Raw genomic sequence first — 16,485 nt, 5'->3', positions numbered from 1 at the left:
GCCGAGCTAGGTGTGAGGCAGGAGCACCAGCCCATAGGGGAGAACAGTATTCCATTGAGCTGCGGATGAAAGCCTTGTATGTGGTGAGGAGCTCAGGTGTGCCTAGGAAGGACTTCGCACGACGGAGGATGCCCAGTCGGCGACTGGCTTTGCAGGCCAGCTTGGAAATGTGGTTTTCCCAAGAAAGATCATGGCAGATAGTGAGACCCAAAACCTTTCCCCCCTCCCCTCCCCTTCCCTTCCTTTCCCCCCCCCTCCCCTCCTCCTCCCCTCCTCCTCCCCCCTTCTCCTCCCCTCCCCCCCGTTCCCCTCCCTTCCCCTCTCCTACCCTCCCCCCCCCGTTCCCCCCGCTCCCCGTTCCCCTCCCCTTCACCGTCCGGCAACGCCGGGTACTTCTGCGAGTAGACCAAATTTGGTACGATACATCAAAACATTAAGGTCTCATTGGGTTGTTCTCCCCATCTGGATCTACCCTCTACAAGAGGCTGAAAATGGGGGGGTTCACCTTAAATTAAGGTAATATATTTTTTCGCTCACCTGGAACGAAGTTCAGGGGAGCTTATGCGATGGCGTGTCGTTCGTCTTCCGTCCGTCCGTCCGTAACAACTTGAAACGTATTCGAAACCGCTGATGGGATTGTGACCAAATTTGGCACAAATAATATTTGTTGTGTTGTGACTAAAGTTTGTTCACGGCATTAAAAAAAAGTCGGGGTCTAAGGGGGTCTACCAGGGGTCAAAGTGCATCCAGGTTTGACCCCCAAAATAGGAATTTGCTTTTTTCTCTGAAACTACACACTTTTTCGATGAAACTTGACCACAACCTTAATCACGCGTGATGTACCGAAGTTTGTTCACAGCATTAAAAAAAATCGGGTCGTGAGGGGTCCACTGGGGGGTTGCCCCCCAAAATAGGTATTTGCTCTTTTCTCTGAAAATACATAAACAATTTCAATGAAACTTCACCACAACCTTTAGTCAGGGTGGTAAACTGTTTATTCTACCAGGTGAGCACCAGGGGTATTGCCCCTATGTTTAAATATTATAAGAACCGGAGGGAAATAACCGTAAGTTTTCCTCGGGGCTATTTATTTAAGTTGGTGATGTATTTTTGTGTTTCGTTTTATTAACGATGTATAAAGATATTTGTCGCCCTTGCCAAGATGTTCTATTAATTAGATAAAGCCTCGATGTGTTGTCATGATATACATATTAGCAAATGCTGATTCTTCTTCACATATTCTGTTACAGAAGGATCAGATGGGCTGTGCCACTATGAAGTCAAATACGATCAGACAATTCATGAGTGTCAGGGTGTGAAATGAAAGAAAGAAAGAAAGAAAAAGGGCACTGGGGCTGATGATTTTGGACATAATATAGCCACAAGCATATGTTGTTTTTATGCAAGTTTATGTCTGTTCATATACCCATTTCCAGCTTGGTGTTTGGTATCGGCCTCATTTAATGAAGGAGAAAGATAGGCCAATCACAAAGAAAGATGCGAGATAGATTGAGAACATCAAAAGAAAAATGGTCTCCAACATGCATTTGTGAAAACACTAAAATAATTAGGCTGTCAAATTAATTGTAAAGACTAAAATCCGCTGCATGGTGGATGATCCTGACAAGCTATCAGCAGTAAAAATAAATAAATAAATAAAATGTGGGAAGGGAGTCTGTACTAACAGGCAGCCAGATGTATTAAAAAAATACACCTTACATTACTTTAGAGATTCTAATGAATGTTTGTACCATGAACGGCAAAAATGCATACTGTGAAAACTTGTATCCAGTGTGGGAGGAATGATGGAGGAGAGTGGGAGTCGGGAGGAGAAATGAGGGGTGGGCTGAGAGGAGGGAAGATAGAAGAGAAAAGCCTGGATGATTGGGTTCAACCAAGAAAGTCATCAATTATATATATATATATATATATATATACTGTGTGTGTGTGTGTGTATATATATATATATATATATATATATGTCAAGTAGTAGATTTGTTATTGCCTAAAGTTCAGTTATAGACGTTGGTTGCTAATGTGTTATGATTTAAATCTGGTTTAAAAATGCTATTTTCATGAAGTTAATAAAGGGTTTTTGCTTCGTTTTAGTTTTGGATGAGGAGAGGCTCGCTGAGGTCATGCTGAACAAATTGTATACGTGTGCTTTTTCAAGGCTAGATAACATAAACCTGTTGTTTTTACCATATGTATTTTGTATTAATCACAGCGACGCCTAACTCTGTATAAACATGCTTTGGATTACTCATGTACACAAACCCATAAAATATATGGGTTTGTTTGGCTAAGCATACACTCTCCTCTTTGTGAGTTACATTTCTGTTTTCTCGGAGCCCAGAGAAACATTTGGTCCGAATGATAAAGGAAGGGCTGACTCCCCCGAATGATAACGGTGGGAGGGACTCTCGCCAGTCGCTTTGTTCTCTCGGAGATTTTCTGATAATCGTATTCGTATATAAGTGAATGAGAATCAATGCGTTTTCAGGAAGGCTTGACTTGGCATGTTCTTGCTGTAGCTTGCTGTAGATGTCTTGTCTCCTCCGGATCTGTATAAGTTGGCTTTAATAAACTGCGTCATTTTTCAGGCTATTTGTGGACTTCTTTTGCAAACGAAGAGCTGATTCTTCACAGATGGTACCAGGAGTGGGGTGTCAACAGACGCGGAGGACGGGAAACGGAGCCCGAAGGACAGGAGGAAGGCTGCTTGAGGCCGGCGCCGGCACGTTGATTTGATTAAAGGTGGGAGTTGTTTTATATCAGAGGGCTATTATTCCAAATTCGTACCTTCCTCCTTCGAGCGGGTTCAGTCTCCTTGTCTTCCGCGCTGTCTGCACTCGAACAGAAATTGTAAGTAAAGGCTCATTTAGGCCTCAGAATGACGTAGCTTTGTTAAAGCCAGGATAAACAAGTAAGGATACAAGTAAGGACTTAACAGTAAGCTTAAAGTTACAGTTAGCACCAGGAGGGGAAAATGAGGTCGGACAGCCATATAGGTTGAAACCAGGTGGCCAAGATTTTTCCAGGAAGGAACAGCCCAGAGACAAGATGGGGTATGCCATTGCATGCCAGGGAAGGAGGGCTGTGGTTAACTTAGACGGCCAAAGGGACATGGCCAGGAAGGGTGAAATGCGTAGATACCAGGTAGGTTTGACAAGAAGGTAGTGACAACTACGAGGTCAAGCCAGGAAGCTCTAGACTAAGTTCTAGACAAGAGGTCCAGATAAAGCAGGCCAGGATCTGGTGGACAAGAGAAAATAAATAAGCTCACAGGAAATGGGCCAGGTGGCCACAGGGTGAGAAGGACAGGTTAGGTTTTGAAATATTGAAAATTGAAGCAGGAGCTGCATTGTAGGAATTTGAAGCTTCAGAGCCAAAGGAAGCAAGTTCAGGAAGCAAAGTTCAGGACAAAACAATTAAGGAGGTAGTTAAACAAGTAAATCAGCGAGTGATGCCGCTGGACCAGATACCAGACCAAGACCCCCCACCCCCCCCCAAGACCTGAGCTCAGTCCCAGGGCTCTAGGCAACACCCCAACACCCCGCCCTGCCTTCCTTTTTTTACCTCAACCCACCCCCCGTCCAACCAGTCCCAAAAATCCTTTTCCTTGAATGAGAGACGTAACATGAATGAGCAAAGATTGTTTGGGAGTGGCTGGAGAAAGGCATGATTTGAGTCGATCTGAGTTTCGCGCGAAGAATGGGAGACTCACTCGTATATGAATGAGGAATGAATGTATATTGGGATGTTAATTGACGTGTGTGTCTGGCCAATGTGTTTGTCTGTGTGTCATGTGCAAAGCAGAGGGTTTCGGTGTGAAACTTTGTAAGCGATCTGCTCGACTTGGGGGAAATTCAGGCCGGGAATGTCCATTTTAACGTCTATCCGAGAGAACAGGCGAGGTCCTGAACTGAGTCCGGATTTTCATCTGTTTGGGAGTCGTTTGGGAAGCGAATTGATATAAATTGGGTCAGGGAGGTGGAGCGTCGGAGATCCTGTTTTTTTGCGATGTTTTACGAGCTAGGGATGAGTTCTGACAGCTCAATGTTCTGACAACTCACTACATGTCAGGTCGCAGATTTGTTATGACAGCTTTTCGCACTTTGTTATGACAGCCGACTGCATGTCCCAACCTAAGGTAAACCCCGCCGCGAACGCGAATAGAGCGGCGTGCAGGGAGTGTTGGGATTCGTGTGGAGGCACGAGGGTGCGCGCCAAGACGGGGGGCGGCGTGGCGTCGTCGCGTTGAGATGGTTGTGCCAGGTCGATCGGCGATCTCTGAATTTAAATCGGATTTTTGTCATGTGTGTTGTGAAATTAAACGTCTATCCGAGAATCCTGGCAATGTTCGTTTAACTAAAGTGTGGTACAAACCTGTGTTTCCGCCGTGCGGCTCCGTGGAAGTTTGGGTAGAGGGATATTGGGTGTTCAGACAGGAGCCGAGCGAGCCGCGAGTCACGGGTGTGCTGTATGAGATTTGCTCAGAGTGCTGGCGATAACTCGCCCACTCTCAGAGGAGGACGTGTGCCCAAATGCATTGTGGGTCATTTCGACTTTGCTGGATGTCGGACGTTCATGTCAGACGAGCCATGTCGGAATAGTGGCCGGCTGCGACATATATGCCAGGCAATGTTACAAGATGGATTTTTATTTAAGATGGATTTATAAGATGGATAGATGGATGGATTTATTTAAGATGGCTAAAATAAACGATTTCAAGACAGAGTAATTAATTTCCGGAGCCAAGTTCCAACAGGAAGTCTTGTTCATACAGTAAGGTACAGTGCGGAGTGGCGGCTGGAAGATGCATCGATGCATTTGTGTTGACCAATTCGAAGTTTGACCTTTTAAAGTTTAGTTGACCTTTGTTCGAGATATGCAAGGGAAAGGTCAGAGGTAATTCACTAACCTTGGAAGAACGACAGGCGGAGTCAGTCTACAGGGTGTTGCTTTAACGACAGGATATATAGGACTTAAATCTGGAGAAGATGGATTTGAGTCACGTTAAATGGAGGACATTTGTGAGGATGAAGAGATGCAAGTAACGTGGATTAAATTGTGGTATCACGAGTTGGGTGCCAGAGATATTGTGGTTATTATAACTCACTGATTATAGGGGGCGCCGGGCGCACCGAGTACAGATCGGGTTGCATGATGGAGCACGCATGCATGGATTTTGGCTTTGCGAGGCTCCGGATAGAAATTGGCATTTCGATGCTGTGGATTATATTGTGCCTGCCCGGAAAGGGGATGTCCTGTGCTGGGGCTGGCGACATGCCTCTGTTATTTGTCTGTCTGTCGGTCTGATTGTAAGTCTTTGGTACTGGGAGGGCTAATTGAGTGCTCAGGCGTCATTGTTCCATGGAGGCAGGAGCTGTGAGTCACAAAATGTAAATGTAACACAGAGAGATGGACAGGACAACAATGGAGTTTATATGGACGGGTTTGGGGCAGTTTCAATCTGACGATTACAGAGTGCTTTGTTCCGTTCACGAAACATGTAAAATTCATGGAGTTGAAGTCGTTTGCAAGAAGGCAGCAGAGTCAGTACTGGGATGCAACTTCGTCCGGGGGTTTTGGTCCAGCCTGCAAGGAGTCCAGGGGCTTGTTTTAGGGCTGGGTCGCCAAAAATGGGATGCTGTGCCCATCTGGATGTAAAATTATCCATCAAGGACGGGGAATAATGTGCAGTGTGATTGGGTAAGAGGTAAAGGCCATAAAACACCAACCCCATGAGGAACGAAATAAATGGAGAGATGTTGGGATCACATGATGGTTGGGATTGAAGAACAACCTACTGGGATTTCAAACCTGTGTTTGGGTCTGGGGCAACTGGGTGATGGGCAACAGTGTATGAGTGAGTAATTATGATCTGTTTAAGTGTAAGAGGCGGTGGAGAAGAAAGGGGTGATGAAAAGTTATTTGTTTTAGTGTGAAGTAGGTTGGTTGCTTATTTGTCACAGTAAGATGAGAGTTGTGTTTTTAAGCTTGGTCTTTGAATGAATTGTTGCTTGGAATGTGTTGATTGGAAAAGTGATTTCTGATCGCTGATCCGATCTGGTTTTGAATTGTTGATTTAATTTTGAATTGATTGGAGGTAATAAGGATTTGTGTTGATTTCCTGATTTGAGTTCATCTGGAAACAAAGACAGATGGGATTAATGTGTATATCAGGAACAATTTGGAAAAGAAATATGGATATATGACATTACTAAAATATAACCAAGCAATTGAGAGTTCTTGGGTTAATGGGATATAAATAAATGCATCTACAAGTTGATGGTTTATAAAAATTTAGTTCTGGATGATACTTAAACGATGAACAATGTTGGCAATATACAAAGAATGTGACTTGTTTTTTGGGGGGAAAACATGTGGTTTAAATTTGGTTGGCTAAGTTTTAAAGATGGAGATGTTTCGCAGAACTCTTATGATTATTTACATGAGTGGTGGACTATTCCATGGCGAAGCATTTTCCAGTTTATTGAAAGTTGGATAAGAGGGAGTATCCAGGAAAAGATGTTCAAGTGAACTTGGTGCTGTGAAAAGAATGTCGAGTTAATGGAAGTGTTTTGTTCGATTAATTTTGTTCAATTTGTGTTCAAATGACCATCGATGTTGGGGGCAAAGTTATGGGTGAATTTGGTGAGTGGTTGTGGGCAAACGAAGATTAATTTAGATTTATCATAGTTAAGTTCGAGGAAGTTGATTTGAAGCCAGAATTTCATTTGGATGCCAGAAAGGAGAAAGGAGATGCTGAAAGCCAGAAAGGAGATGCTGTTGTCTACTCTGAATGACAGGTGGCGGTATCCAGGGCGCTGAGGAGTTTGTTCACGTTGTAAAGTTTGTTTATTTAGTTTGTTTATTGTAGAGAAGAGTGCTTTTGGGATTCCGGAGCCAGAGTGGATAATTTGAGAGTAGTAGGTGGTCCATGTGAAGCTTGGGAGTGAACTGATTTGGGTTTAATAGGCACAAGCTGGTCTAAACAGGGTGAGGAGGATGGCGTGATTGATGATGTCAAAGGAGGCGTTGAGGTGAGGAGGATGAAAATGTTGAGGTTGCCGGCATCAGAGGAGAGAAAAGGTCGCTGGTGATTTTGAGGAGAGCAGTTTCAGTACTGTGGCTGGAGCAGAATCCGGATTGGGATGTTTCATACAGGTTATTGGCAGAGTGGTGATGTTTGAGTTGAGTGGCCACAGCACGTTCCAAAACTTTTGACAGAAAGGGTAGATTGGAGATGGGTCTGAAGTTATTTAGGGTGTCAGGGTTTAGTCCAGGGTTTTTCCAAAATGGGGGTGAAGTTTCACGAGTTTTTGGGGAAATCGGTATGTGAAGCTGGATTAAGTTGGAACTGCTTGATGAGCCATGGAGATGGATTGGGTTTTGTTGTTGGTTGTCTGGGAGTTCGGTTGTTGCATTGCCAAAGGTTTCTGTGTGGTGGACACACTCGTTGGCTGTTGTCTTGTGTGACGTGGGTGGAGATGTATGTGGCTGTGTGTGGCTGCCTGGAGTCGGGAAGACGGCTACAGTGGTTGATATTGGTTGTGGATCGTCCGGGGTGCTTCGATTTGCATAGGGGGTGAAGATTGGGATATTACATTATTTTAAGTAAGTATTGGTATAAGTAATTACATAAGTAATTATGAGTTATTATGAGTATTAGTTATGAGTAAGTGATTATTTTAGTAAAGTTACATGTTTCGCTGTGTTGTGGATCTGGGGATAAGCTAGTTTGATGGGTACCCTGGGGTCTTCAGCGTGTCTATGTGTTTGGCTGTCTGTCACACCGGACTCTTGAATGGGTTTTCATGAGACGAATTTCAGACATAACAGTGAGAATCTATTTTGAGCGAATCACAGTGGGTGAGGAAAACATTGTGTGTGACCAGACACCAGAACTGACCAGAATTGAAATTGGAAGTAGACCAGGTTATTTCTATTATTTGTTTATTCGTGAAAATAAATAAATAATAGGGGGAGGTTAATGGAGGTTAATGGTGGTTTGTTTGTGTTAATGGAGGTTAATGGTGGTTTGTTTGTGTTAATTCTAGTTGAAACTCTCGCTGAAGTAATTTTCGTTTATTTTTATTTTTTGATTCGATTTGAGAGTTGAGATGATTGATTTTTTATTAATTTTATAACTTTATTTTTATTGATGTTGGAAACAGGTAATGGGATGCTGAGAGAAGGATTGAATTTAATTTGAATTGGACTGGATTAAATGGGATTGAATTTAAAAATTGAATATTGGATAAAATTGGATCCACTTGAAAAAAGTGGATTAGGAAATTGGAGAAAAGGTGTTCTATGAAACTATGAATTGAATGAATTGAATCTATGAATTGGAGACCTGTAGACCAGGCGCTCCCAGGAGACTTGTGGACCAGGTGTTCGTGGAGCACTTCACCTGCAAGAACGCCTTGGAACCAAGGTGGAAGGGACCAGTCCAGGTGTTGCTGACTACACCAACGGCAGTCTTTTGCGAGGGCAAGACTTCGTGGATCCACGCCACGCACTGTAAGTTGGCCATACAAGCACCAGACACTACACCACAGAAACCACAGTAAGGATGGGCCTAATCATAGGTACAATACTATTGATAGCGACAGCAGCTAGGGGAAACTCCGATTCCAATAGATGCGAAAACGAAACCCGACACCTCACCGTAACATGGGGACAAAGAGTATCACTACCATGTTTCGAACAGAAAGCCCTGCACACAAATTGGGTGAACATAAATTGGCTAGCACTGTCGGCAGGGCCTGGACGCGTTGGCATGATACTACAAAAGCAACGAGAGTTCCGGGAAGACGGGCAAGCTAGCATTAAGACCTTGGCCCAACCAGGATACCAATGGGGAACCCCTGATTTTAAGCTACAAACACGCACACGCCTAGGGAAAGACATGACCATGCAGGTCCGGTGCAGCGTCTGGACCCCTGGCGCGGCCGGTGGCGAAAGGAACTACATACCATGCATCGAATACATACTCACGCCACAACCCCAGAATAAGGCCCCAAAGAAGGGTGAAAACACATATTGGAAAGTGGCCAGGGAAGTGGCAACAATTCAAAATAGGACACACTGCTGGTCGTGCATGCGCTTTCCCCAAGCAGGCACCACAGGAATACACATGATAGTGCTACCCTCGTCCCTCAATGACCTCTGCTCACAACCTATCGATTCCCCATGTTTAGTCACCACGCTGGAAAGAGAAGGGGTTGACAACGGCAAGAGTTGCAATCGACAATTTAATTATCGCCCGTCAATGATTGCCCATGTGGCCGAGAGGCCTGCCCCCGTCTGGGTCAAACCACAGAAAGGGAAGGTCTGCCTCCAGGGTTCCGGCCACTTGCGTATGGGAGAATCAGAATGCGCCTACACTCTCCCCGGGAAGCTGGGACAAGGGAGCTCGGGGATTACATTACGAATAGTACTGCAAGATAAACACAACCACAACATAACGGCTATAACATTCTCTAGGGGGGTTAGTAGGATTAATGGGGTGGTAAAGGGACTCCAGTGCTTATCCACCCACCTGGTCCCACCCCATGGGACAATGTTTATATGCGGCGACAAGGCTTACCCCTATTTACCAAATAATTGGGGGGGCACATGTTATCTGGGTTCAGTTCTTCCTGACGTTGAGATACTGGGTGAGCTAGACCCAAAGTCCTTGGACAGGCGTTATAAGAGGTCAGTCATGAACGAAGATGGAACCACTAAACTACACGGGAGTCTATGGGAAAAGGTGTTTGGTTTCTTCTTCCCAGGAGCGGGCACAGTCATGGATAGTTTCCGGATAGATAAATTGGCTTTGGCCCTAGAAAAGGTGGCAAACGACACCGCTACGGCTCATGACATACTATTGGACACGGTAATTCACATGCGTACAATGGTGATGCAGAAGTGAGACTAAGGGAAACTAGCCACGCCCTGACGATCGATCGGATCGCGCGCGAAAATTCTTATACATTTAGCTGGCTCACTGACTGGTTCCAGGGATGGACGGGCACCATAGTGAAGTGGTTATTGACCGCACTGGCTGTGATAATCGGGGTAGTAATTTGGGGGGCACTAATGAAATCTCTAGTCCTCCTCTGTATGAGAAAGTATTTTACAGGATGGAAAGTGAAAAAGCCGCCGACAACGACTATGGCTCTGACCACTGAGGCCGTCGACCTGAACGGGTCCTTCAACAAGGCAGTTGCGACCGGCGCTCCAGAAAATTGCATTGAATTTTGTGGCAACTGTGATACTTGTGTGGATCCCATGTGGGAACTGGCTGCTGCCTGTAACGGTGTATGTGATGACTGTGATACTTGTGCTATAAACCCCTTGCGTGTACTGGCTAACGCTGCTTATGTATTACAAGCTGACAGCTGCACGCCCCCTTTAAACCCAACTATGGAACTGATTGCGACGCTGGGTCTGGCGGTCGAGGGACCCGACGTGGATATCCTAGACCCGCAAGCCGACCAGGCGCCCAAGGGAGACTTTGACATAAAAGGAAGTTCCTCTCTTTGCTTCATATGTATTAAGTTCAAATGCTTCAAGTGAATCGGATTTTTACGCTCTGTACCCTGACCAGGAAATTGAGACACAAGATACTGACAATATTATGTATTCCCCAGAACAGCAGCACGTGAGGGACCTCATGGGCATGATCGTTGATTAACTTCGAAGATCTGCAAGGACTGGGTCTGCAAAGGGTGGGGGGAGCAAGTTCCGCAGGGGAGGTGATGGGCCCTCTGGCGGAGCAGAACCTCATCTGGACCAGACACCTTCGTTGTGGATCCGAAACGTTAATGGACTTTCATGTTCTGAGCCCTCAGGCTCCGAGCACGCACCACACGACACGTTCGCCAAATGCACGGGCGAGGCGCTTTGGGCGCACGATATGCCCTTGGGAGATACCCGCATTACAATTATTTTTTCAATACCCGCATTACACAATTATTTTTCAATAAAGCCCGATGTGGCACGTTGTCTCTTAAGATACTTTGTCTCGACGAGACAAGAGGAAGGAATGTCAAGTAGTAGATTTGTTATTGCCTAAAGTTCAGTTATAGACGTTGGTTGCTAATGTGTTATGATTTAAATCTGGTTTAAAAATGCTATTTTCATGAAGTTAATAAAGGGTTTTTGCTTCGTTTTAGTTTTGGATGAGGAGAGGCTCGCTGAGGTCATGCTGAACAAATTGTATACGTGTGCTTTTTCAAGGCTAGATAACATAAACCTGTTGTTTTTACCATATGTATTTTGTATTAATCACAGCGACGCCTAACTCTGTATAAACATGCTTTGGATTACTCATGTACACAAACCCATAAAATATATGGGTTTGTTTGGCTAAGCATACACTCTCCTCTTTGTGAGTTACATTTCTGTTTTCTCGGAGCCCAGAGAAACATTTGGTCCGAATGATAAAGGAAGGGCCGACTCCCCCGAATGATAACGGTGGGAGGGACTCTCGCCAGTCGCTTTGTTCTCTCGGAGATTTTCTGATAATCGTATTCGTATATAAGTGAATGAGAATCAATGCGTTTTCAGGAAGGCTTGACTTGGCATGTTCTTGCTGTAGCTTGCTGTAGATGTCTTGTCTCCTCCGGATCTGTATAAGTTGGCTTTAATAAACTGCGTCATTTTTCAGGCTATTTGTGGACTTCTTTTGCAAACGAAGAGCTGATTCTTCACATATATATATATATATATATATATATATATATATATATATATATATATATATATATAACTGTAAGAAATAGTAGAAACTCCAAAGTACGAGCAGGGCGTCTCATTTGTATTGAATATATAATCGTTAGATTAAATAAGACGCGGACGTAGCTTCAGGACGTCGATCTTTAATTGTCGACAAGCTTTCGACCAACAAAGGTCTTCTTCTGAGTCAGCCCCAAGTTCTTCACCCCCGTCACTTCCGTCGAACTTGGGGCTGACTCAGAAGAAGACCTTTGTTGGTCGAAAGCTTGTCGACAATTAAAGATCGACGTCCTGAAGCTACGTCCGCGTCTTATTTAATCTAACGATTATATATATATATATATATATATATATATATATATATATATATATATATATATATATATATATATATATACACTGTGTGTGTATATATATATATATATATATATATATATATATATATAAATAAAGGAATGACTTGCGGTTGGGATTAAAATCAAATGAATCCATCTTGAGTTCTCCATCCCTTTTTTTTTTTTTTTTTTTTTTTTCCCCAACCTTTTAACGAGTTTTTCTTTACTCTTGAGAAAGGTCAGTAGATGCACAGTTGTCCGTGTTGCTGAACGAAACGTCGAGCAGTTATTCATTTTTACTCATTAAATGTTGGAGAGCTCAAGATGGATTAATTTGATATACACACACATATATATTTGATATACACACACGGCGGGCCACGTGAAAAGGGGGCTTATGGGTGTTCCGTGGGTAAACTGACTTTTCATCGTTTTCTGACCACCCGTAAGCCCCCTTTTTACGTGGTGCGCCACATATATATATATATATATATATATATATATATATATATATATACATATACAGTCACGTGAAAAAGTAGGTACACCCCATGTAAAATTTTGACTTTTTCAACATATTTCAACATACAGCTATTTGATCTTCATTTCAACATTATTGATAGATAAAGGTGATATAATATAACAAATATCATAAACATTTACATTTTGTCGTCCATTGTATAATTTAAATAAACATAAATGTAAATTTCGCATGTGGAAAAAGTAAGTACACCCCTACATTTATCACGACTTCAAATACCTAAAATTAGAATCAGGTGCACCAGCTCAGGTGCAAATGATTAGAACATCGTTAGAGAGGATCTTGGAGGAACCTGTCTTATTTAAACCTCAGACATTTAGTTTGGTTTGCTCTTTGTTGTTAAAGTGTGTGGCGTCACCATGCCTAGATCAAAAGAGCTCTCTGAGGCCTTCAGAAAGAAGGTTATTGGTGCCTACGAGTTTGGGAAGGGATTTAAAAAGATCTCCAAACAATTTGAAATCAATCATTCGACTGTCCGGAAGATTATCTACAAGTGGAGAAGATTCCAAACAACTGCCAACTTGTTCAGGCCAGGCCGCCCCAGCAAGTTCAGCCCGAGAGCAGACCGCAAGATGCTGAAAGAAGTCTCGAGGAACCCCAGAATGTCATCACGGGACCTACAGGTAGCTCTTGCCACAGTTGATGTTAAAGTGCACGAGTCTACCATGAGAAAGAAGCTGCACAAATTTGATCTACATGGGAGGTGTGCCAGGAGGAAACCTTTGCTGTCCAGAAAGAACATCAGGGGAAGACTAAAGTTTGCCAATGAACACGTAGGCAAAGACCAGCACTTCTGGAACAATGTGCTCTGGACAGATGAGTCAAAGGTAGAGCTAGTTGGCCACAGTACCAGAAGACATGTTTGGTGAAAATCAAAGACAGCATTTGACCACAAGAACATGATACCAACTTTAAAGCATGGTGGTGGAAATATTATGGTTTGCGGCAGCTTTGCTGCATCAGGGCCTGGGCAGCTCACTATCATAGAATCCACTATGAATTCTTCATTGCACCAGAGGGTGCTTGAGGATAATGTGAGGCGATCTGCCAGAAAGTTGAAGCTCAACCGAAGGTGGACCTTACAACATGACAATGACCCTAAACGTACCAGTAAATCCACCAAGGAATGGCTGAAAAGAAAGAAATGGAGGGTTCTGGAATGGCCAAGTCGAAGCCCGGATGTAAATCCCATCGAGATATTGTGGGGGATTTGAAACGAGCTGTGCATGCAAGAAACCCCTCAAACATCGCACAGCTGAAAGAATTCTGCATGGAGGAGTGGGCAAAATTTCTCCCAGTCGATGTCAGAGACTGGTAGACAGTTATAAGAAACGCCTACTTGAGGTTGTTTCTGCCAAAGGGGGCAATACCGCCTATTAGAGCCAAGGGTGTACTTACTTTTTCCACATGCGAAATTTGCATTTATGTTTATTTAAATTATACAATGGACTACAAAATGTAAATGTTTCATGATATTTGTTATATTATATCACCTTTATCTATCAATATTGTTGAAATGAAGATCAAATAGCTATATGTTGAAATATGTTGAAAAAGTCAAAACTTTACATGGGGTGTACTTAATTTTTCACGTGACACAGTATATATACAGCAATATATTCAAATATCCCTGGGTTGAGTACCAGTTCACTGGTAATTCCCTGTTTGTCGTTAAAGGCGGCAAAAAGGGTTGGCGTCAGGAAGGGCATCCGGCCGTAAAACATTGCTTCAAATAGGGGACCGAAAAACAACAACAACCACGGTTCCCGAAAAAGGCCAACCCCCGCTTTGCGGGGAAAAATGGCCTCTAAAGGTGGTTATTTTATATTTTTATATATCCCTGGGTTAAAATGCGTAATTAAAAGAATGTCTTACATCATTATTGTATAATACAATATGATCATTGTTGGCACTCTAATCAGTTGTATATAATGTCATAGTCTGTATGGACAGCTGGAGAATTCCTCAAAATATAGGGATGTCTCAAATGCCCAGTGAATCTCAGAAAACCAGCTGGGCTCAAATATTGAAAGTGCCTTGGACGACTGTCTCCACTGTCAGAAGAAGGATGAGTTTAATAAACTCGTGAACTATTACAATAAAATCTATGAAATTGTTCAATTCGGGCCTGACAATCACATTCAGTTTGGCAGTTCAGAGTTTGAATAAACTTTACCGCAGGTCCTGGAGGACCAGGAAGACCACGTGCCCCCCTCTGTCCCTAAAAAGAAAGAAAGAAAGAATGAAACATTGCAAATAAATTTCTCAATTAATTGTGAGATTAAAATACAAAAAATTTTCTTCAAATTTAAATATTAACATGAGTGACATTCAAAATGATCTGTGAAACGGATACAATAGGCCCTAAACACCAATATATTTTATTTTCAATCATACCAAAATGAGGCAATTCTCTGTATGTTTGTATGTCTGTCTGATCATTACATACATCATGTAGAATTGAAAACGGCCAGGCCGATCTCCACTAAATTTTGCATACATGGTGGGGATACACAGGGTTAGGTCATGAGCACAAAATATTCATGTCATGAGGAGATGGCTTGCAATTTTCACCTGTACATGGAGAATAGTGCAAGCGATTTAACCACTGACCCTTGCCAGAGGGAGCGGTTATTGACACCTCTTTTTCCTCCCTGATGGAACTGCTGTTGCTATTACTAAAAGTAGATGCATCCATCCATTCGACATGTGAAGAAGAAGCAGGAACTAGAGCAGGGAGTGGGTACTGACACCATACATCACTGCTAGTAGGAGCGGATATCATCTAGATACAGTGCAGTATCTCGTGTAGAGTGCAGGGAGTCAAAATTCACTGGTTACAAAAGTATTCATTCCCTTAGGTCAGTACTTGGTGGAAGCACCTTTTACCAGCAATGACTGCTTTGAGTCTTTTTGGGTAGGTCTCTACCAGCTTTGCAAAGTGATATGGTGAAATCTTTGCCCATTCTTCATGTGAAAATTGATCTTGTTCTGCCAAGTTTGATGGGGATCGTCTATGGACTGCAATCTTCAAGTCTCGCCATAAATGTTGAATTGGGTTCAAGTCAGGACATTGACTGGGCCACTCAAGAACATTTATTACTTGCAAAATCGAAGATTTTTCAAGTATATTGGTCGGTTTCATTTGTTATTCTGTCTGTCTGTCTGTCTGTCTGTTTGTTTGTCTGTCTGTCACCAGCCTGCAGGTCACAATTCTAAACTGATCGTCATGAAACTTCACCAAGTTGTAGAGGTCGTGACAATTGAGAATCCTATTAATTTTGAGATCAAAGGTCAAAAGTCATCTGAAGGTCGAATTTCTAAAATCGCCATTTTTCATCTGATTGACTTGAAAATTGAACAGCATTTGTATATCGAGTCAGTAAATTGGGAAACCAACTATTTTTGAGGTCAAAGGGTCAAAGGTCAACTCAAGGTCAAACTTCCAAAATCATCAACTTTCATCTGAAAAATCATCAATTTTCATCCGATTGACTTGTAGATTGAACAGCTTTTGCAGAGTGCCTCATTGAATTGGGAAACCAACTATTTTTTAAGTCAAAAGGTAAAAGTTCAACTCAAGTTCAAACTTCCAAAATCTTCAATTTTCATCTGAAAAACAATCAATTTTCATCCAATTGACGTGAACATTGTACAGCATTTGCACATTGAATCACTAAATAGGGAAAAAGCTATTTTTGAGGTCAAAAGGTTAAAGGTCAACTTAATGTCAAACTTCCAAAATCTACAATTTCATCTGAAAAATCGTCACTTTTCATCCTATTAACCCGAGCTTTGATTAAGATCGTCAATTTTAAACTTGATGGAATGGAAATTTGATGGATCAATGACGACCTTTTTTGGGGTGGGAGG

General features: G+C 42.8%; 1 protein-coding gene across 1 annotated transcript in view; it reads right to left on the bottom strand.

Annotated features, from left to right (window-relative positions):
• Positions 1-16,485, bottom strand: part of LOC137433154 (uncharacterized) — a 432,405-nt gene that overhangs the window by 223,924 nt on the left and 191,996 nt on the right. Inside the window, exon 24 of the mRNA XM_078783571.1 lies at positions 14,789-14,833. Within this exon, the coding sequence (XP_078639697.1) occupies positions 14,789-14,833 (45 nt within the window). The remainder of the gene's footprint in view (positions 1-14,788; positions 14,834-16,485) is intronic.

Source organism: Myxine glutinosa, chromosome 8 (genome assembly GCF_964187855.1).
Source record: "Myxine glutinosa chromosome 8, kmMyxGlut1.1, whole genome shotgun sequence".
Lineage (NCBI taxonomy): Eukaryota > Metazoa > Chordata > Myxini > Myxiniformes > Myxinidae > Myxine > Myxine glutinosa.
The sequence above is the reverse complement of the archived record's forward strand: the minus strand, read 5'-3'. Positions and strand labels throughout refer to the sequence as shown.